Source organism: Chiloscyllium plagiosum, unplaced genomic scaffold, assembly GCF_037043375.1.
Source record: "Chiloscyllium plagiosum isolate Xiang-an unplaced genomic scaffold, Cpla_swu_hap1 HiC_scaffold_1, whole genome shotgun sequence".
In the NCBI taxonomy this organism is placed as follows: Eukaryota; Metazoa; Chordata; class Chondrichthyes; order Orectolobiformes; family Hemiscylliidae; genus Chiloscyllium; species Chiloscyllium plagiosum.
In genome coordinates, this window is record NW_028270139.1 from 69,733,539 (window position 1) to 69,757,571 (window position 24,033).

Genomic DNA, 24,033 nt, shown 5'->3' on the forward strand with positions numbered 1-24,033 from the left:
AAAAGTTAGTCTGTTTGACAACTAAATATGTTGTAACAATAACTTATTGTTTGCAAAGCACTTTTTGCTGTACACTTTGTCCACCTATGTCTCCATTCCATAGAAACCACATTAAATATGTTGCCTCTTGCAAAGAAAACATTTGTAATTCCCCTGATTAAAACTATGAAATAGAAATTCAACTTATAAAATAAGATATTTTTAACAACCTTCTTCATGGACAGGGAAAGTAATTATGTGCATCCTGTCCAGAAAGTGTAATCAAAAGTTCTTTCTTTCTTATCAAATGTCCAGGGGAAACATTAAGGGACTCCAGCTCAGTCTGTTTCCTACTGCATGTAATAGGTGGATCCTTCACTCAGGTACCACATTTCCTTTATAGGTCCATGATTGCCATTGCAGAATAAGGAATCTATCTGTTTTTGTAAAGAGCATTGGTTGTTTAAATTGAGGCTCACTTGAAAACCAGTGTGCAGGTTTCAGGCAACACCAGAGAAGTGAGGAATTATGGGAAATCAAGTCTTGGGCATAAGAGATTATACTAATGGGCAGGCTTGGCCAACTGTTTGTTGTGTTGGCAGGATTGGTGTCTTGTTGGAAGTGTGGAGTAAGGTTAAGAAGCTACCAGGGTTCTTTTTTGCAAGGTCTTACTGCTACATTGTGAAGTGTAGTGACAATCAGTAAACTAAAGAATTTGTGAGGTTAATTGGATTCATATCTAAATCAAATATTTTCTTCTTAAACTATTGGTGCCTTGTAAATTATCTCAATTATTGCTATAAATTCTCTTGAAAGTGATAGGCTGATTTGATTTGTTCAAACCTGTCACATGGAATTACTACTTTCAGATCTGGAGAGACAATGATGTAATAATCCAGGGGACCAATGTAATGTCCTGGGGATCTAAGTTCAAATCCCATGGTAGATGGTGGAATTTGAATTCAAAAATCAAAATATAAAAAGCCTATTTACTGAGCATCAAATCATTGTTGATTGTCATAAAAGTCAATGTCCATCACAAATGCCCTTTAGAGAAGGAAATCACTGTCGTTACCTAATCTGGCCTACGTGTAACTCCAGAACCACATCAATGTGGTTGACTCTGAATTCCCCTCTGAAATTGCCTAGCAAGTTGTATCAAACTTCTAAAAAATCATAAAATTTTGAAACCAGATGAACCTTCTGGCAAAAACAGAGAGCTTTCTCATAGGCTCATCATGCGGCAGACTGACATAGGCATACTTATGGAATGGTACCTTGCAGGCGATGCTGCAGACAATTACCAGCAACACAAACCCAGCAAAGGCGGCAGCACAGTGATATACAATCAAGAGGGCATTTCCCTGAGGGTGTCCTCAACATTGACTCTGTGTTTTAGAAAGCTTCATTGCATCGGGTCTAACATGGGCAAGGAAACCTTTTGATAATTGACACATACTAAAAGACATTGCTGCTTGACTGGGTCTGTGGCAAGTGGTGAGGGAAGAACATACTGTACCTCATCCTCTCCAGTCTGCCTACCATAGATGTCTTGGTTCATAATGGTACAGTAAGAATGACCACCACATTGAGGACACCATCCTAATGTAGCACTATTACACTGCTAAACAGGATAGATATTAGAAAAACTAGCAACTCAGGGCCTCCATGAGGTGCTGTGGGACATTAGCAGCAGGAAAATTGTTCTGAAACACTGCCTACAACCTCATGAACTAATATATCCCCTGCTCTACTATTACTATCAAGACAGGATATCAACCCAGGCTCAATAAAGAGTGCAGGAGTGCATGCCATGGATAGCACCAAAGTTACCTAAAAATGAAGTGTCAACCTGCTGAAGCTACAACACAGGAATACATTGTGCCAAACAGCTCAATCAGCAAATGATGAACAGAGTTAATGAACCTCACAACCAACAAATCAAATCCAAGCTCTGCTGTCCTACCATATCTCATTTAATGGTGGGGACCAATTAATTAAGGAGGACACTCTACAAATATCTCCATCCTCAATGATGGGTGAGTCCAGCATATCAGTTTAAAAGACACAGCTGAAGCATTTGCAAGAATGTTCAACTTGAGTTGGCAAGTGGATATTTTCACTTTGACCTCCTCTAGACATCCCCTGCATCATAGATGCTAGACTTCAGCCTGTTCAATTTGTTCCATCTGACTTCACAAAATGGTTGGATGCAATGGATGCTGCAAAGGCTATGAGCCCTGGCAATGTTCTGATAATACTAATGAAGACTGGTCCTTCAGAACCTACTAGGCCCTGAGCCAAGCTGTTCTAGTACATTTACAACATGAGCATCAATCAATTTGCTCAGCAATAATCTGCTCGGTGATGCCCAGTTCGGATTCCACCAAGGCCACTCAGCTCCTGATCTCATTATAGCCTTAGTTTAAACATGGGCAAAAGAACTGAATTCCAGAGCTGAGGCGAGAGGAAAGGTCCTTAAATTCAAAGCCACATTTGATGCATTATGGCATCAAGGAGGTCTATTACAGTAAATTAGAATAAGGGGAGATCTCTTCACTGGTTGGAGTCATATCTGGCACATAGGAAGATAGTTGTTGGAGGTCAGTCATCTTAGTTCCAGGACATCTCTACAAGAATTCATCAGGGTAGTGTTCTAGACTGAACCATCTTCAGCTGCTTCATCAATGACCTTCCGTCCTTCATAAGGTCAGAAGTGGGGATGTTCACCGATGATAGCACAATGTTCAGCACCAATCATGACTCTTCAGATATTGAAGTGGCCAATGTCCACAAACAACAAGACCTGGATAATATCCAGATTGGGCCAACAAGTAGCAAGTCACATTCATGACACAGCATATTAGGCAATGCATATCTTCTACAAGAGAGAATTTAACCATTGTCCCTTGACATTCAATGGCATTGCTATTGCTGAATCCCTCATTACCAACGTCCTGGGGATTACCATTTTCCAGAAATTGAACTAGACTACTTCTGCATGCAGTAAATACAATGGTTATAACAGCAACTAAGAGATTGGGAATCCTGCAGTGAGTAACTTACCTTCGGGCTCCCCAAACACTATCCCCAATCTACAAGGCACAAGATATCTGTGTGACAGAATACACTGCACTTGCCTGGATGAATACAAATCCAAAAGCACTTAAGAGCTGGACACCATCCAGGGCAAAGCAGACCCCTTGATTGACCGCAAGACACAATGGTAGAGGTAGGTCACTCAGGAGTGTGGTGCTGGAAAAGCACAGCAGGTCAGGCACCATCTGAGGAGCAGGAAGATTGACGTTTTGAGCAAAAGCCTTTTTACCCGAAACGTCGATTCTCCTGCTCCTCGGATGCTGCCTGACCTGTTGTGCTTTTCCAGCACCACACTCTCGACTCTCATCTCCAGCATCTGCAGTCCTCACTTTCACCGAGGAAGGTCATTCAGCCCATTCAGTCTGTTCTGCTGTTCAATGAGATCATGGTTGATTTGATAATCCTCAATTCCACTTTCCTGCCTTTTCCCAAAGACTTACTTCCATTACTGATTCATTTTCTGTCAGTCTGAACCTTAAATGTTTGAAGAGTCCTCTGCAATAAAGAATTCTGCAGGTTCACTACCCTCAGAGATGAAATTCCTTCTCATTTTTGTCTGAAGTGGGAGACAACTCTTTACTCCTTACTCTGAGATTATGCACTCTGGTCCTGGATTTCCAAAGGAAGAAACAACTATCCCTTAATAATCTTATACATTTCAATAAAGTATAGCCCCATTCTTCCAAATTCCAACAAGTAGTCATAACCTTCTCAACCTTTCCTCATAAGACAATACCTCCATATCCAGGATCAATCAAGTGAACCGCTTCTGACTGCCTCTAATGCCATATATCCTTACTTAAATCATAGGACCAAAACTATTCAAAAGTATTCTTGTGTCATCCGACTAGTACAAGGCATAGTTTTAGCAATAGCTCTCATTTTTGTATTCTACTCCCTTTGAAGTAAGGACCAGCAGTCCATTTTCCTTCCCTAATAACTCCTGAAGTTGGATGCTAATGCTTTGTGATTCAGATTGTGATAATCACCACTCCACTTTCTAAATTGCATTACACAAACATGTGAACAGGTCACAGTTAATGAGGCAGGAAATGAAAAATTCCAGACAGAGAAATAATGCGCCAAACATTTGTAGGTCACTAAAGCCTATGTGAAAGATAGCTTTTAGAATCAACAGGATTTCTGATGAACAAAACCAAGTTCAATATGCGAACCTTAATCTGTTTTGAAATCCTTGAATTCAGTTGAACGAAAAGGATACACTTACCAGCACCACTCACAGCTTAATGATGTGCAGAAGTGCTTCCTGGATAATTGAGTACTTTGGAAGTATCTTCACTGCTGCAATTTAGGAAAAAATATAGCTAATTTGCAAGCCAATTCACACAAAGCAAGATCCCACAAACAGCACTGTGTTTCGGGCTGTTTACTGAGGGAAATATATTGGCTATGACTCTGAGCTCAGAAACCTAGGCTGAGGCCTTCACTCCCACATCCTCAGCAGCAGGGAACAGAAGCTGGTCCATCTGCGAATGCCCACATTCCACGAACAAATGCAAAGGTAAAACTTCATTGTGGAAGTGCTGCGCCCAAAGACACCATTTTTTAGAAGAAATATAATTCAAGATCCACAAATGGTTTGATCAGTTCAAGGTACTATTTCAAAGCTGACCAGTGATTATTCCTATTAGAATGGAATGGGTTAATATCCAGTGAATTTCATGGGAAGCTGAAATCCAGCTTGAAAGTAACTTAGATGTCAAAGGAAGGCTGCAGTAAGGGAAATAAAAATGCATTTAATTTTTTTGTATGATGGAGATGGTCCACATAGGCACCAATGACATAGGTAGGAAGGGAGATGGGGATTTAAGGCAGAAATTCAGGGAGCTAGGATGGAAGCTTAGAGCTAGGATGAACAGAGTTGTTGTCTCTGGTTTGTTGCCCGTGCCATGTGCTAGTGAGGTGAGGAATAGGGAGAGAGAGGAGTTGAACACATGGCTACGGGGATGTTGCAGGAGGGAGAGTTTTGGATTCTTGGATAATTGGGGCTCTTTCTGGGGTAGGTGGGACCTCTACAAGCAGGGTGGTCTTCATCTAAACCAGAGGGGTACCAATATCCTGGGGAGGAAATTCGCTAAAGCTATTGGGGTGGGTTTAAACTAATCCAGCAGGGGGATGGGAACCAAAAGTGTAGTTCGAGTATAGAAAAGGTTGAGAGTAGGGAGGCCTGAAATCAAGTTTCAGGGACACAAGATGGCAACGGCAAGCAAGACGTTGGTTTGAAGTGTGTCTACTTCAATGCCAGGAGCATCCGGAATAAGGTGGGTGAACTCGCAGCATGGGTTGGTACCTGGGACTTCGATGTTGTGGCCTTTTTGGAGACATGGATAGAGCAGGGACAGGAATGGTTGTTGCAGGTTCCAGGATTTAGATGTTTCAGTAAGAACAGAGAAGATGGTAAAAGAGGGGGAGGTGTGGCATTGTTGGTCAAGGACAGTATTACAGTTGCAGAAAGGATGTTTGGGGACTCGTCAACTGAGATAGTATGGGCTGAGGTTAGAAACAGGAAAGGAGAAGTCACCCTGTTGGGAGTTTTCTACAGGTCTCCGAATAGTTCCAGAGATGTAGAGGAAAGGATAGCAAAGATGATTCTGGATAGGAGTGAGAGAGACAGGGTAGTTGTCATGGGGGACTTCAACTTTCCAAATATTGGCTCGGAACACTATAGTACGAGTACTATAGATGGGTCAGTTTTTGTCCAGTGTGTGCAGGAGGGCTTCCTGACACAGTATGTAGACAGGCCAACAAGGGGCGAAGCCACTTTAGATTTGATACTGGGTAATGAGCCCGGTCAGGTGTTAGACTTGGACGTAGGTGAGCTCTTTGGTGATAGCGATCACAATTCTGTTATGTTTGCTTTAGTGATAGAAAGGGAGAGGTGTATACCACTGGGCAAGAGTTACAGCTGGGGGAAAGGCAATTACAATGTGATTAGGCAAGATTTAGGAAGCATAGGATGAGGAAGGAAACGGCAGGGGATGGGCACATTAGAAATGTGGAGCTTATTCAAGGAAAAGCTCCTGTATGTCCTAGATAAGTATGTACCTGTAAGGCAGGGAGGAAGCTGTAGAGCGTGGGAGCCGTGGTTTATGAAGGAAGTGGAATCTCTGGTCAAGAGGAAGAAGAAGGCTTATGTCAGGATGAGATGTGAAGGCTCAGTTAGGGTGCTTGAGGGTTACAAGGTAGCCAGGAAAGACCTTAAGAGAGAGCTCAGAAGAGCCAGGAGGAGACATGAGAAGTTGTTGGCGGATAGGATCAGGGTAAACCCTAAGGCTTTCTATAGGTATTTAAGGAATAAAAGAATGACGAGAGTAAAATTAGGGCCAATCAAGGATAATTGTGGGAAGTTGTGTGTGGAGTCAGAGGAGATAGGGGAAGCACTAAATGAATACTTTTCAACAGTATTCACTCTAGAAAACGACAATGTTGTCGAGGGGAATACTGAGATATAGGCTACTAGACTAGGTGGGATTGAGGTTCACAAGGAGGAGGTATTAGAAATCCTGCAGAGTGTGAAAACAGATAAGTCCCCTGGGCCGGATGGGATTTATCCTAGGATCCTCTGGGAAGACAGGGAGGAGTTTGCTGAGCCTTTGGCATTGATCTTTAAATCGTCATTGTCTACAGGAATAGTGCCAGAAGACTGGAGGATAGCAAATGTGGTTGCCCTGTTCAAGAAGGGGAGTAGAGACAACCCTGGTAATTATAGACCAGTGAGCCTTACTTCAGTTGTTGGTAAAGTGTTGGAAAAGGTTATGAGAGATAGGATTTATAATCATCTAGAAAAGAATAATTTGATTAGGGATAGTCAGCACAGTTTTGTGAAGGGTAGGTCGTGCCTCACAAACCTTATTGAGTTCTTTGAGAATGTGACCAAACAGGTAGATGAGAGTAAACCGGTTGATGTGGTGTATATGGATTTCAGCAAGGTGTTCGATAAGGTTCCCCACAGTAGGCTATTGTACAAAATGCAGAGGAATGGGATTGTAGGAGATATAGCAGTTTGGATCAGTAATTGGCTTGCTGAAAGAAGACAGAGGGTGGTGGTTGATGGGAAACGTTCATCGTGGAGTCCAGTTACTAGTGGTGTACCGCAAGGGTCGGTGTTGGGTCCACTGTTGTTTGTCATTTTCATAAACGACCTGGATTTAGTAAGGGGAGGTCATGCCTGACAAACCTGTTAGAATTCTTTGAAGAGGTGACAAGTAGGTTAGACCAGGGAAACCCAGTGGATGTGGTCTATCTAGACTTCCAAAAGGCCTTTGATAAGGTGCCACACGGGAGGCTGCTGAGTAAGGTGAGGGCCCATGCTGTTCGAGGTGAGCTACTGGCATGGATTGAGGATTGGCTGTCTGACAGAAGGCAGAGAGTTGGGATAAAAGGTTCTTTTTCGGAATGGCAGCCAGTGACAAGCGGTATCCCACAGGGTTCAGTATTGGGGCCGCAGCTGTTCATGTTGAATATTAATGATCTAGATGAAGGGACTGGGGGCAATCTAGCAAAGTTTGCTGATGATACGAAGTTAGGTGGACAGGCAGGTAGTACTGAGGAAGTGGGGAGGCTGCAGAAGGATCTAGACAGTTTGGGAGAGTGGTCCAGGAAATGGCTGATGAAATTCAACATGAGCAAATGTGAGGTCTTGCACTTTGGAAAAAAGACTACAAGCATGGACTACTTTCTAAACAGTGAGAAAATTCATAAAGCCAAAGTACAAAGGGATCTGGGAGTGCTAGTCCAGGATTCTCTAAAGGTAAACATGCAGGTTGAATCCGTGATTAAGAAAGCGAATGCAATGTTGTCAATTATCTCAAGAGGGTTGGAATATAAAAGCACTGTTGTGCTACTGAGCCTTTATAAAGCTCTGGTTAGGCCCCATTTGGAGTACTGTGTCCAGTTTTGGGCCCCACACCTCAGGAGGGACATACTGGCACTGGAGCATGTCCAGCGGAGATTCACACGGATGATCCCTGGAATGGTAGATCTAACATATGAGGAATGGCTGAAGATCCTGGGATTGTATTCATTGGAGTTTAGAAGGTTAAGGGGAGATCTCATAGAAACTTACAAGATAGTACATGGCTTGGAAAGGGTGGACGCTAAGAAATTAGGAAAGGGTGGGCGGCACGATGGCACAGTGGTTAGCACTGCTGCCTCACAGCGCCTGAGACCCGGGTTCAATTCCCGCCTCAGGCGACTGACTGTGTGGAGTTTGCACGTTCTCCCCGTGTCTGCGTGGGTTTCCTCCGGGTGCTCCGGTTTCCTCCCACAAAAAAGATGTGCAGGGTCAGGTGAATTGGCCATGCTAAATTGCCCGTAGTGTTAGGTAAGGGGTAAATGTAGGGGTATGGGTGGGTTTCGCTTCGGCGGGTCGGTGTGGACTTGTTGGGCCGAAGGGCCTGTTTCCACACTGTAATCTAATCTAATCTAATCTAATCTAATCTAATCTAATCTAATGTAATCTAATCTAAATTTTTTCCGTTAGGCGAGGAGACTAGGACCTGTAGGCACAGCCTTAGAATTAGAGGGAGTAAATTCAGAAGAGAATTGCGGAGACAGTTCTTCAACCAGTGAGTGGTGGGCCTGTGGAATTCATTGCAGTGGAGGCCGGGATACTAAATGGCTTCAAGGCTGATATTGATAAATTCTTGATGTCACAAGGAATTAAGGGCTACTGGGAGAATGCTGGTAAGTGGAGTTGAAATGCCTATCAGCCATGATTAAATGGCGGAATGGACTCGATGGGCCGAATGGCCTTACTTCCACTCCTATATCTTACGGTCTTATGGTCTTATAGTCTTATGGATGAGGGCGTAGAAGGGTGGGTTAGTAAATTTGCAGACGACACTAAGGTCGGTGGAGTTGTGAACAGTGACGAAGGATGTTGTAGGTTACAGAGAGACATAGATAAGCTGCAGAGCTGGGCTGAGAGGTTGCAAATGGAGTTTAATGCGGACAAGTGCGAGGTGATTCACTTTGGTCGGAGTAACTGGAATACAAACTATTGGGCTAATGGTAAGATTCTTGGTAGTTTAGATAAGCAAAGAGATCTCGGTGTCCATGTACACAGATCCTTGAAAGTTGCCACCCAGGTTGACAGGGTTGTTAAGAAGGCATACAGAGTTTTAGCTTTTATTAATAGAGGGATTGAGTTCCGAAACCATGAGGTTATGCTGCAGCTGTACAAAACTCTGGTGCGGCCACACTTGGAATATTGTGTACAGTTCTGGTCACCACACTATAAGAAGAATGTAGAAGCTTTGGAAAGGAGATTTACTAGGATGTTGCCTAGTATGGAGTGAAGGTCTTACGAAGAAAGGCTGAGGGACTTGAGGCTGTTTTCGTTAGAGAGAAGAAGGTCAAGAGGTGACTTAATAGAGACATATAAGATAATCAGAGGGTTAGACAGCGTGGACAGGGAGAGCCTTTTTCCAAGTATGGTGACGGCGAGCACGAGGGGGCATACTTTAAATTGAGAGGTGATAGATATAGGACAGATGTCAGAGGTAGTTTCTTTACTCAGAGAGTGGTAAGGGTATGGAATGCTTTGCCTGCAACGGTAGTAGATTCGCCAATTTAAAGTACATTTAAGTCGTCATTGGACAAGCATATGGACGTACATGGAATAGTGTAGGTTAGATGGGCTTCAGATTGGTATGACAGGTCGGTGCAACATTGAGGGCCGAAGGGCCTGTACTGCGCTGTAATGTTCTATGTTCTATGAGATTTGGGAGTTTAAATTAGTATCCCCATTACTCTGCATATGTCTCAGGTTGCCGATAACAATAGATCTTGATGTTCAATGAAGCACAAGTCCTAACATCACTCTTTCTAAACAGATTTGGTATGAAACAGTGAAGAGGACAGAAACAAAACCAGAAATTGTTGGAAAAACTCAACAGGTCTGGCAGCATTGCTGGAGAGAAAGTAGAATTAGTGCTTTGGGTGCAAGGACCTTTCTTCAGAACAATGAGTAGACAGAACCTGTCTTTGTATGGCCTGGTGCGGCAGTTTTGACAAAAGTATAATAAGCATTAAACTGCTTTGAATCTGCCATCAGAACCTCAGAATGCTTTGGAAGAACATAGGTATTAAAGTGACAAGTTTATCCATCTCAATGAAAGATGGTTGTTACAATGTCTCTGCACATCACTCCAAAGAGATTTTTGTAAAACGATTAGTGGACAACATTGTTTATTGTAGTTTTAAGTTAAGTTAAGTTAAGCCAATCAGAATTCAAGCTTAACAACAAATCTGTCTTGAGTTGGTGATCTCACTTGGAAAAGCACCGGGAGGTAGTTCATTACTGTTGAAGGAGCAATGAAGTAGCTCGAATTCTTGTGGTTACACTGTGATCGTCACCCTTCCAAATCAAATAGCCTGAACACTTCTGGCAACTTGATTGGCAAAGACTTTTGGAGCTGAAGAACACAGAGGAAAGTTTAATTAATGGTGGTTACCATTAGGTGTCTTTCTAGTTTAAAATCTGCCCATTATCATCTATTGTATTATGAAAACTAACTATGCAAGATATCAATATATGAGCATTACCATCATTTTGTTGTTTTGAAGTCGTTTGTCTTTAAGATGGCATATCTCAGAGCTGAGTAGGTCCTCTGTGACTGGCTTAATAATCTGGTTGCCAAATCAAGTAGGTCTACTATCCTCGTCAGAACTAATGAGACAGCTGGATCATTGATGGCAGTCAATTTACCAATGGGATTTGAGGTTTCTTTGGCTTAGCTTCAAGGAACCAAGCACAATGAAGAGGGTGATGTTGGCGAGATAAGTTGCTGGAAGATTGCCGGTATCCTGCGCTGGAAAATTGTTATTTTAACTAAATAAACTGCGGTAAATGTCTCATGCAGACTGTAATAAGAGGAGCAATTCAATCTGTATGTAAATTCCCCAGACTTAAGCAAGTGAGGTGTGAATCTATGGGAAGAACATAAACACTCCAAACTGTCGATGTATTACAACAAATTTCTCATGGTATGGAGACAATGGGTGATCTTACTTTCATTGCAAAGCTAGCCCCAAAATATAATAAAGTGTACTCAGGCTACAAAATTGATTATGTTTCTTTATTGAGTCACAAAATTGCATTAGGGAAAACAAAATGTACTTTGAAACAAGGTGTACATTCAGTATTGAAACTGTAGCTTAGAAAACGGTCAGAAGTGCAAAGATCCCATACAGTAAGGCACAAGGGTAGGCGACAAGAAGCTGTTGCCCCTCCATTGCCAGTGTCGAGATAAATATTTTCGAGGCTGAAAGGCTGCACCATCCAATGACAATCAGAGCGAGCGGAATTCCAGTCATTCCCCTGAGATTAATAAGACAGAGCACATTATCATGACTGAACTTTACCACATCAGATGTTTAGTAATTCCTGAAATATTTGCATGATTTCTTTCAAGTTTGGTGGCATTTCAGTTTAAAGAAATGGTAAAGAGTGGTATACCACAGTGCAATCGGGAGGTGGTGGGGATTGGGGGAAGATTGACAAAGAATAATAAGTTTTGTTTCCTTGATTTTCATCAGCACCACTGTTGCAGGAATTAAATGCAGGGATCAGAAAATGAATTAACTCAAAATTGGAGTTGGTTTTGAGTAAAATTTGATAATTAGTATTTTTCTTCTCGAAGATTCTATCAAATGATCATCCAATAATTGCATAGATGCAATAACTCATTCATTTTAAAATATATTCACACTAAAATACGGATGGTGCAATTTGATATCAGCAACCACACAGTCACATGATCTGCACTGATTTCGAGGTTGATGAATTATTGAAATCATTGATTTTATCCTTTTTTTTCAGACACATTGCAAGTTAGTTCTTTTTATTATGAAACCCCTGTGCTGTTATTAGACCCTGATCTTTTCCCTGTTGTTACTAGTTTCCTGTAAAGACTACATTGTCACACCACCCACCATTGTTCCATCATTGCTACAAAGGTCACAAAATCTAACTCCTCAATGCATGCTTTTTCTGCACAAGGAGAGACGCTTCGCTTCGAAATGGCATCCAGTGCAAATGTACACCTTGGGCTGAAATTGCTGATATTTGAAATATCTCCAAGTTTGTACAAGTGAATCCTCTAAGGCTCTGTGTTCCAAGTAGACTTAATTGTCTCCTATCAGGAATAAGTTAAAGAAAGCACACAGCTTCACAAGAGTTTCAGGTTTTCTAATCAGGTAAACTGCTACATGTCACTTTGTGAAAATCACATCAGCTTTGAGGTGTCCCATTACCAAAAGGGATTTAATTCCTGCAATGCTCAACTCGTTCGTGACCACAAACAAAGTATCATGCAAATCAAAGCCTGGTGTCCCGGCAACAGTGGCCTGTCTACTGTGCTACAATGACAAATAAGAGGAGTATATTGAGTGACACAGACTATATACTAACAACATTGAAGACTCATACCATCAGTGCACAAGTGACCCACATGTGGGTTGCATGCACGTAACCAAAGTGATGCCCTAGAATTGTGTTAAAAGAGATTATTGGTATGCTGAAATAACACTTCAGCAGCCTGGACTGTTCCAGAGGGGCCCTGCAATATGTGTTAGTGTAGGTGTTCAGAGTTGTGATTGACAAGGTGCATGCTATACATTGAGAGGGAACACCTTTATCCTAGCTATACAGTGGCCCACTAAAAAGGACAATAAAGAGAAAGAGGAGGCAACTGATGCATCCCCTTTCTGACTGGGCTGTCTGTGAGTGACTCATTTATTAGCAATATTGGTGAAAGGAAACAAAATTCTCCATTCCCCAACTGTCCCACAACCTTTTATTCATTTGGGGCACAAAGTAAAAATAAACAACAACATAAAATGTATATGTCAGTGTAAATTCAACTATGACATATTTCTTACAAATGACAACTAATCAACCTTGTGCATTGCTTCAGTGGCTGTCTTCCATGTGTCTTTAGCTGGTCTATTGCTCCAAAAAAATGCTACTCCAGTTGCTGCAGCATGGTGCTGGAAGTCTACAACGTTATGATACCCAGTTGCATACCGATAGCATTGCAGAGTGATCTCTCAGAAAGCACCACCTCGACATGTGAGGTGGCAGTCTGGGCTGATGTGCAATTGGAAGGACACTAGTGGAGTGGCAGGAGTGGGAGCATGAATTCTATCATCTGAAGAGAATGCAGCAGGTTGTACTACATGAGCAACTGGGAGGACCAGTTCCACAATCTTAAGCTTTCCCTTTCTTTTGCAACTGCACCCACAGTGAACGTCTGCAGGGTGATAAAGTGTGTTTGAGTATTGAGGCATGCTACAATGGATGGGATATGGTATTTTTAGGTACAATCGCTCAGTTTAATCACTTCAGTGAGGGCATTGATCTTCTTGTGGCACTGTGTTTAAGTCCCTGGCATTAACGACACCGACTACTTGATTTCTCTCCTGAAGGGAGTCAGAGCCAGAGTCATACAGCTCAGAAACAGACCCTTTGGTCCAATTCATCCACGCCGACCAAGTTTCCCATTTGCCTGCATTTGGCCCATATCCTTCTAAACCCTTTCCTATTCATGCACCTGTACAAATGACTTTTCAATGTTATAACAGTGCCTGCATCTCCCACTTCCCCTGACAGTATATTCCACATACTAATCACCCTCTGTTTAAAACGTTTGCTCCCGAGGTCCTTTTTAAATCTTTCTCCTCTTATCTTAAAAATATGCCCCCGAGTTTTGACTTCCCCCACTCTAGAGAAAGACCTTTGTAGTCCACCTTATCTACTCCCCTCATGATTTTATAAATCTCTATAAGATCACCTTTTCAATCTGCAATGCTCCAGTGAAAAATGTCCCAGCCTCTTCCTATAACTCAAACCATCCAGTCTCAGCAACATGCTGGCAAATACTTTTTGAACCCTCTCCAATCTAATAATATCCTTGCTATAACAGGGCTACCAGACTGTATTCAGTACTCCAAAAGAGGCCTCACTAATGTCCTGTACAGCTGCAACATGATGTCCAAACTCCTATACTCAATGACTGTGCAATGAAGACAAGCATACTAAATGTTTTCTTAACCACCCTGTCTACCTGTATCACAACTTTCAAAGAACTATGTACCTGAACCCCTAGGTCTCTTTGTTCAACAACACTGTCCATTAACTGTCCTTGTTCACTTTACCAAAATGCAAAACCTCACATTTATCCAAAGTAAACTCTGTCTGCCACTCAGTCCATTGGCCCAAATGATCAAGATACCTTTGTAATCTTAGATGACGTTCTTAACTGTTGATTAAACCACCAATTCTGATGTCATCCACAACTTATTAACCATGCCTCCTAAATTCTCATCTAATCATTTATATAAATGACAAACAACAGTGGATCCAATTGAGACCTCAACCCAGACCCCTACAGTGCAACACTTGTAAAATAGTGTCAACCTGTGGATGACCCATTTTCTTCCGACTTTCTGCTTCTTGTCAACCAGCCAATCATCTATGCATGCCAACATGTTATCCCCTACACCATGAGCTTTTACTTTGTGCAATAATTATTGATGTGGCACCTTATCAAGTGCCTTCTGCAATGGTATGTCAAATACATCCCTTTTATCCACTGGTCCTGCCAGTCTGGTTGAATCAGATCTCCGTTTATCTCCACCTCCTACACTACTGCATCTAGTAGAGCAACAGAGAATCTAACAACATGTTTTCTCTCCTGTTGTGCCATTTTTTTGATAGATTCTGTTTCTTAAACAATTCCAGTAGCTACTCCAGCTGGAAGATTTTAAGAGGTGGAGGTTGTCTTTGATAGTAATATCGCAGAAACTTTAACCCTCTTCCAAGGTGAGGAACCTGTCACCAGCAGATTTAACGCTTGCTCCACACAACTAGTATACCTTAACAGGCACCACAGAATGCTGCCTATAGCTAATGCAATGGCACAGATTAATTATGGATTATGATCCCGGCTTCTGTTTTCAGGTGCAATTCAATGTGATTCTAGCATTTATTTATTCCTGGGATGTTGGAGTTACTGGCTCAACGAGCCAGCAGTTAGTTCCTGGAAATCAGTGGCTTGCTGAGCTATTTCAGAGGGCAGTTAAGGATCACTCATATTGGTGGATCTGAAGTCACTCATAGGTCAGGACAACAGATACCTTTGGCTAAAACATTAATGAGCCAAATGGGTCTTTACACAAGCAACACTGGTTACATCATCACAAATAGGCTAGCTTTCAATTCCAAGTTTTTACTGAATTCATATATCATGATCTGCCACGGTAGGATTCAAACCCAAATCCACAAAACATGAATGTAGAACTCTGTATTCTGGATAATTATGTTAGGGACATTACCACTATGCCACCAGCTCCCCATTATGAAGTACTATTTGTTTGTGATGCCATCAAGGAGTGATAATGTAAACACTTGTATGGAATTGTCTCACGAACTGAAAAAGAACAATATCTAGAGGAGTTAATCTTTAGCCAATTTCTGTAAAATTGAAGATTTTGTTTTGCTCTGGAGCCATGCTCACTCAGAAACTCAGTCAGTTCAGACCCTGACACCCAGCAGAGACAGGAGACTTTTATTGTGTCAATGAAATTTGAATTTGAAACCAGAACCTTGTATTGACATGATATTATCTGTTTCTCCAAAATACAGCAATTTTCTTTTTAATACATTATATTTAATATAGAATATTTAGCATATATTGATAAAACATACCACTTGTAACTGTCAACTCGTGTCTTCCTAAACAGCTTGCTGGACTGTTATGATGACATATAGCAAATTCCTACCAGTATTCTTTTACAATTATATGTCTTATTGACAATACAACCGGGATTAAAAATATATCTTCAGGGGAAAATGCATTAGCCAAAAGAAGTGACAGTGGATATGTATGCACAATGCTGGTGTGCAGGGTGACTACTCAAATTCAGATTCAGATTAACAGAATCTATCTTAGCAAGGATCTAATCTCCAAAATGTATGCTTGTGCAATCAGAGCTGTAGTGGTGACTGATGTGCTTGTCTATCAGATCTGAAAGAGATGATGATATCATGCCAAAAGTAGTTTTCATTTTTTTTATCTTTGCTGCTAAAGCTATTCATACAAAGATGGAAAGGGATTCAAAATTAGTCTTGTTGGATTATCCTCTTCAAATGATTTGCCAGCTGGTGTTTAATGGTGCTGTTAGACTGTTAGTCATGGTTTGACACTGGTACCTGCTCAGAACAAGTGGAGCTATCGTTTGTGAGCATAAAGATTTGCAAAGCTTCTTTAAAGAAAGAGTGAGATGCATTTGACATCTTTCGTGACTCCAGGGCTTTGCAAAAGTCTAAAACTAGTTAAGCATTTTAAAAGTGTAATTACTGTAATAATGTAAGTAATATTTCACAAGGTCCCTCAAAGAGAACTATGAGAATAAGCATACACTCTGCTTTTTGTAATGCAATTGAACTGTGGTTGAAGGAGATTTAAAAGGGGGGGGGGGGGGGGGGGGGGGTAAGGGTTAAATGAATAAAGAACAGGAAGAGGAAGATGAAAAAAGCAGTACAATTACATTTCATATTGTTGATGATTGATACAAGGTGCTTGACTTTAACTGTGATCGTCTAGCAGAAGCTGATCTCTGGCATTATGCGAGAATCATTCCATACTGAATGAGAACACCAGTTTGCGAGAAAGAAAGAAATATTTTAAACAGCAGAGTATCTTAATAGCGGTCTTATCAGGGTGCCCTGCCAAAATTATTCATACTATTGGTTTACCTCAGAAGCCACCTTTATGCCTTTGAAATTGGTTTCAATTGACAGTCATGAAGACAGAAACTGCCTAAATGTGGGATCAATATGGAAAACTATTTTTTAAATTCATTAGTTCCATTGTTTTGAGTCCAGATTTCAAAAGGCAAAAGCACCTATTCACAGAATCACAGAAATGTTACGATGCAGAAGGAGGCCACTCAGCCCCTTGAGCCTGCAAATGTGTATTAAATAAGCACCATTACCAAGTACCATTCTCCTGGCTTCTTCCTCCATACCCTTGCACATTATGTTTATCCATATAATCATCCTCAATTGAACCTGCCTCCACCACTTTTGTAGGAAGTGCATTCCATACCCAAACCAGTCATTGAGTGATTTTTTTCTCATTTCAGCCTTGCCTCTTTTGCAGATCACTTTAAATCCACATCCTCTTCTTCCTTTAACAAAGCAGGCACAGTTTCCACCTAGCCTCCCCTTCCAGTCTGCTCCTGATTTTAAAAATCTCTATTAGTTCTGCTCTTAGCATTCTTCTCCAAGGAGAACAATCCTAATTTCTTCAATCTATCCTCATAGATGAAGCGACTCATCCCTGGAACCATTCTTATAAACTAGTTCTGCACTCTCTCCAATATGTTCACATCCTCCCTATCATGTGGTGAACAGAACTGGACACAATACTCCAGCTGAGGCCTAACAGTGTATTATATCTAGTCACTGAAGTACATTAATGGTACTATTTTTATTTATTCTTAGTATGAGGGCATCGCTAGCCTGGCCTGCCTTTATTGCCCATTCCTAGTTGCTCTTGAGAGGGCGGTGATGAGCTGCCTTCTTGAGCCACTGCAGTCCATGTACTGTAGCTGGACTCTCAATGTCATTAGGGAGGGAATTCCAGGCTGTTGATGCAGACCTCAAAGGATCCTTGACATTTCACTTAAGAAATTAAATTTTCAAGTAATCAGAACTAATTGCTGGATTTTATCATTTACTCACCTGTATAACAGACTTTTTCCCAGGGTGGAAAGGTCAACCACAAGAGGGCACGGGTTCAAGGTGAGAAGGGGAGAGTTTAGGGGAGAAGTGCAGGCTACCTTTTCACACAGACAGCTGTGGGTGCCTGGAATGCACTACCAGTGGAGATGGTGGAAGCAGGCACGTTAACAATCTTCAAGGCGAATCTTAATAGACACGTAAACGGGGGGCAAACAGAGAGATAAAAACCACATATGTGCATTAATTAGTGGGTCTAAACAAGGATTAGGAATCAGTATAGACCTGGTGGGCCCAAAGGCCAGTTCCTTTGCTGTAATGTATTGTATAAATTAATAACCTTTAGCTATTTGGATTGGAGCATGGAGTTTCCAACAGTTTGAAGAGTTCTGGAGCACATAGTACAGGAGATAGCTTGAAATATTTCCAATATACTCTCACTTTCTAGACAGGTTTGTTGTTTTATTTATTCTAGCCCTACCTCAGAGATAAAACATCTAATAGATCAAGTTTCAGCCTATTGACAGTGTGAGCTTGCTATGCAAGTTGAATTTTGAGGAAATCATATAAGTCTTGTGAAAATAGTAGAAAAATAGCTATCAATTGAACTGCTTCTTGAATACCACATTCAGTAGAACTTTAATTTTCCATCATTGAGTTCTACGGCTGGTGCAGTTCTAGAGCTACAAACTATAACTCAATATAATGAAAATGTTGTTAAAACTGATCTCTTAAAACTTATTTTATCTGTTTCCAATTAGAATAATCCAAAATGTTAAAATGAGAGAATTTTTTTTGAGAATAGATCAGGAAAATCAATTCCTCTAGCTGATATATGAAGAGTTATTCAATTATAATTGGTACAAGAGCAGAAAAGTTTAGTATGGAAGTGATTGTTGGAACGTGGACTGTTTTATCACAGGGAATGCTTAAAATAGAAATTATGTTATCCTACAAAAGAAAACTGGATATATATGTAAAGTAGCGGAAAATGCAAGACTATGAGAAGACAATAGGGCAGTAAGACTAGTTTTGATTACTCTTCCCGAAAAGCTATTACAGACAGATGGACCAAATTGTCTCTTTCAATCTTTAAGCTTTGGTTCATTGGTTTGACATATTACTACAGGTACATCAAGTTGAGGTAAGACATTGTTCTCAGTTGCACATCACAAAATGCAAACAGAAAGGAGAGGGACAATTCAGTTAAAAGTACCTTTGGGCTTCATTAGAATATTGTTTCTTGCTTATCTTTGATAGCTACTACATGGTAAAATGGATTACATTATGGATCGACATGACAATGTACTTTTCTCTGTTTAATAGTCAAGTAGTGGAAAGGATTACTTCATCCAAATTTAGCATGTTTATTTTATATTCATTTACATTTTACATTGCATTTTTGATTAATTTTTCCACATTTTGTTTAAGTGGTTTAAATGGATCAAAAATATATCACTTTATAACTGGTGCAACAGTAGCATTCAGTACAGTACAGTTACATACCTGACAATCAGTTTGTTAGTGTTGATAATTTGGTAAAACCATTTGCAGGGTATCCTGCATTTGTTCTGGTTGTTTTAATATTACATTGTCCAAATATTGAACCAAATTCTGTGCAAAGTCTTCAACAGGATTTCTTTTGACACTGAATATTTTGGACAAAATAGTCCACTGGCAGAATGTTGCAAATACTGAAGGGCAGTAGGAATTAAGCATTTTTAGATCCACTATGAATCACATTCCAGAGTAGACGAGCTCGAGGACAGGTTAAGACATCTTTTTCCATTTTGTTGCAGCAAGATGGAAAAATTCATGATTCCATTATTTTAGAGGGAAAGGATGTGTACCACTTGGAATACTTGGTACTCTACTGCTAGTCTCCAATAAATGTAATTAAACTGCATGTTCTCTAAGAAGGCAGATGGAAATATTAGGAATGACATTCTAGAATCTGAGATTATAATACTGATAGTAAAAAATAAATTTAAGTATGTGGAGCAGTGTTAATTTTTAAGGAAATGTGCTCTAAATCTCATTAGTAATGGCAGGTCAAACTGGTACCTGTAAAAGGCTGTGAAGTTAATTTTGACATAAAAGATAAACTTCTATCAAAAGAACAGGAGTAGGCCATTTAGCTCCTCATGATGTTCCACTACTAAATTAGACCCTTGTTGATCTGCATCTTAACTCTACCTATTCACCTTAGTTCTTTACCTGAAATATCACTGACCTCTAAAAGAAATCTCACAACTTTGAAAGAAAAATTGAAAAAACAGTGGATGCCGGAAGTCAGAAAGAAAGACAGAAATTTCTAGAAAAACTCAGCAGGTCGGGCAACATCAGTGGAGAGAAATCAGAGTTAACGGCTCAGTCCAGTGATCTTTCCTCAGAACTGGAAGGGTTCTGAGGAAAAGTCACTGGACCTGAAACATTAACTCTGATTTCTCTCCACAGATGCTACCAGGCCTGCTGATCTTTCCCAGCAATTTCTGTTTTTGTTTTTCTGCAACTTCTATTCTACTGTATCTTTACCCATTAATTTTGAGGAGGAGAAAGTGAGAACTGCAGATGCTGGAAATCAGAGTCAAGACTGTGGTGCTGGAGAAGCACAGCAGGTCAGGCAGCATCCGAGGAGCAGGCGAATTGATGTTTCAGGCATAAGCCCTTGCCATTAATTTTGACCAAACCTCTAAAATTGAATCATGTTTAGCTGGTTTTAATATGGAACATCCCATACATTTTGTTTCATTATTTTATGCATAAAATCACCAGATTAGACAAAAGCACCATGTTGTGCCTTTGTGGGAGAATTTCAGTCATTTTAGATGTTGATTTTAAGAACTAGTTCAAAGTTAGACAGAAATGCTTAGTTTCACAAAATCAGTAGAGCACAAATCAATCCATATGTACACCCCTGATTACTAATTAGATACTTACTGGAGTGAAAAGAGTATTGCACAGCCAGAAAGAATGATCATTGGAAGGAGACAGTAGCCCAGGACACTGGCCACACAGCCGTATGAGACCCCCGTAACACTCATCAGATTCAGTAGGGTGTGAATTGCTAAACAGCCCAAAACACTGATTCCATAAACATAGCCAAATTGTACTTTACCTGCCTGTAATAATAAAAGTAGAAATAAGTAATTCATCAAAATAATTAAGATCTATTTTCTGCTAATCTGTGGAAATAGAGAGTGTTAACATTAAAAGGAAGTATGAATAAAAGAAACAGTTTGAAAGTTACAATTTTAAAAACTTCCAGAAACATTGGACAATGCAGAAAATTAGCATTTTGCATCCAGGCTAAATTGATAGAATACAGCTCTCTCTTTGCTAAACATAGAAAGCAAGTCAATAAAGCTATAGCTACAATAACCTACAATAAAAGTTTAAAGTACATAGAGCAATTAGAAAATATATGGTATCACACACATGTGGATTATGTAGGACTTGACCTAATCCTTCCAGCCCAAAGATAGGACCAATACTATTGCACCACAAGACCCATGCAACCTACAAAACTCTGATTCAAAGTCAGATCCAAATACTGACATAATTTCCAATTATATCTCCAATTTTTCACATGAAAGTTACTATGGTACCTGTAACCACAATTTTTTCACAGTTCATTTAGATCACAATAATTGTTTCTAAACAGCAAGAAACAAAACAAACAAAAACAGAAATTGCTCCTCTTCACCAAAAGAAGGGTTGCCATACTCAAAACTTAAACTCTTGTTTTCTTTTCACATATGCTGCCAAACTTGCTGAGTTTCTCCAGCAATTTCTGATTTTGTTTGTATCAGGTCTTCAGCATCCACAGTTCTTTGTTTTGTGTAAGAAACAAAAGAAATTCTGGATGAGAGAGGAGCAATGCTACTTGTTAATGAGGATGTCTCTGGTGATGTTTCTTCTTCCTTGCCTTTCCTGTTAATCCCCACCTCTTTGCTGTTCATATGCTCATTGGATACTTTCCCAAGTTTCATGATCGTAGACATTCCTTTCCTGAATTAAAAAAAAAACCCTCTGAGATCGTGGTCTTAATAAATCCTCCACCAAATCTGCAGTTAAAATTGTATATCTCCCACTATTACCTTTGGTCTTAAAATCTTTTGTCAGCAGCATCTGACCGAGCAATGTTTTTCAAGATAACCTTATCTCACTGCAAACTGGTAAAGGCTCAAAAATGGCGCCCCAAGAATAACTGTTCTACTTTCTCCTGCTGAGAAACTACACCAGTGGGATCATCATTTTCATGGTCAAAAAACCCTCTAAATTTTGCGACTTGTGTGCTAGAACATTCAAGAATAACCTCAGGAGTGGCCATCCAGAAAGTAGGGTTGCTATCATATTATGTGAACTACCAAGACTCCAAATTGTTGCCTTAATGAGGCTCACCTTTCTAGGGAGGGCTGGCTGAAGGAAAAAGCAGAGACTGCACTTTCTGAATGAGAAAGAAAGACTTTCATTGACCCTCATATCAACGGTAACAGTTTTGTCATTGGGAATGGGATCTTGATGCACTGTCAAAACTCCCCAATTGTACAAATGAAAGAATCAAAGCTCTTCACCTACAGTCCCAACTGTAATCTGTGTGCCATAGTCATCAGCACTTATGTCTAATCCTTGACTCATAAGAAGATGTAAAGAATAGTTCTATTCTGACCTTGATGAAGTTCTCACTGCCATCCCAAAAGAAGAAAAGGTGTCCTTCTGGAGATCTTGCCGTCAGGGTCAGCTCCGATGTTTGGAGAAGAAACGTTGGGAAAAACTGGATAGGAATGATCTGTAGAGTTGTGCCATCTCATCTTGTTAATTGTTGAATGTGTGTTTATTTATGATTAAAGGGCTAAAGTTTAAGCTGGAGATTAGTCACTAGATACATGTTTCTGCCACTTGTTTAAAAAATATGTTTGTTCTTGATAAACAAGTTTCTTTGAGTTTATTGAAGGAGCCTATTTAAAATCGAAACTAATACCAGAAATTGCTGGAAAAATTCAGCAGGCCTGACAGCATCTGTGGAGACAGAGTTAATGTTTTGTGTCTAGTGACCCTTCTTCAGGACTGAGTGTATATCGGAAAAGATTGGTCTATATGCTAGAGAAGTGGTGGGGGAAGAATAAGAGAGAAACACAGTTACACAGACAAAAGAATCGATCAAGATCAGCCTGGGAGAATGAATAGCTGCTAATGGGGAACATTATTGTCTGACAGTAGATTGGTTGTGGCAGCCACCCATGTGATGACAGGGCCTGGTGTTTGGAGGTTGGCATTAGAACATGGCCCAAGCCCTAAAATTGTTGAACTCAATATTGAGTCCTGAAAGGCTACAAGGTCTCTAAGTGGAAAATGAGATGTTGCTCTTCCAGCTTGAGCTGAGCTTCATTGGAGCCCTGCAGCAAGCCTGAGACAGAGATGTTAGCCAGGGAAAGGTTGTGTGTTGAAATGGCAGGTAACTGGAATGTTTGTAGAGAAGTTGGGCCTGATTTTCATGCACTCCTCTTGGAGTCATAACAAAGTTAACTTACTCAGAGTTTGCCATTTCTGCAAAGTTATTAGTGGGTTTTTTTAAATCACAGATCTCGTCTCCAATAACTAAGTCTCACAATGTGAAGTTGTCTGGAAATTTTAAAATTATTCTTCTGATTTCCGAGCCCAAATCACTTATGCAACTAGAGGACAGCAGAGGGAGAAATATTGGTTATTTTGGAACACCACTATCTTTTTGTCACTCTGAGTAAGTACCTTTAATTCTCATAGTGCATGTTTGGTTTCGTATCTAGCCTGATTTCCATTCTGCTACCTATCCTTTGACTTCACATGTGCCAAATTCAATCATAATTCGATTATGTAGCAGCTTATCAAAGGATTTTTGAAAAGCCAAATACATCACTATTAGCTTTGTTTTACTTTGTTATTTATTTTAAGAAATGTCAATATAATTGGTTAAGCATAACCTTCCCTTTTGAAATTGGTGCTTAAAAATGTGTTGCTGGAAAAGCACAGCAGGTCAGGCAGCATCAAAAGAGCAGGAGAATCGACGTTTCGGGCATAAGCCCTTCTTCAGGAATGAGGAGGGTGTGCCAAGCAGGCTAAGATAAAAGGTAAGGAGGAGGCACCTGGGGGAGGGCGTTGGGAATGCGATAGGTGGAAGGAGGTTAAGGTGAGGGTGATAGGCC

At 40.5% G+C, this 24,033-nt stretch overlaps 1 protein-coding gene across 1 annotated transcript in view; it reads right to left on the reverse strand.

Annotated features, from left to right (window-relative positions):
• Positions 1-11,165: 11,165 nt before the first annotated feature.
• The window catches only part of LOC122550739 (protein YIPF5-like), a 34,964-nt gene continuing 22,096 nt past the window's right edge, over positions 11,166-24,033 (reverse strand). Inside the window, exons 5-6 of the mRNA XM_043691930.2 lie at positions 20,789-20,970; positions 11,166-11,422 (exon numbers count right to left, since the gene is read on the reverse strand). Coding sequence (XP_043547865.1) covers positions 11,260-11,422; positions 20,789-20,970 — 345 coding nt within the window. The 3' untranslated portion in view covers positions 11,166-11,259. The remainder of the gene's footprint in view (positions 11,423-20,788; positions 20,971-24,033) is intronic.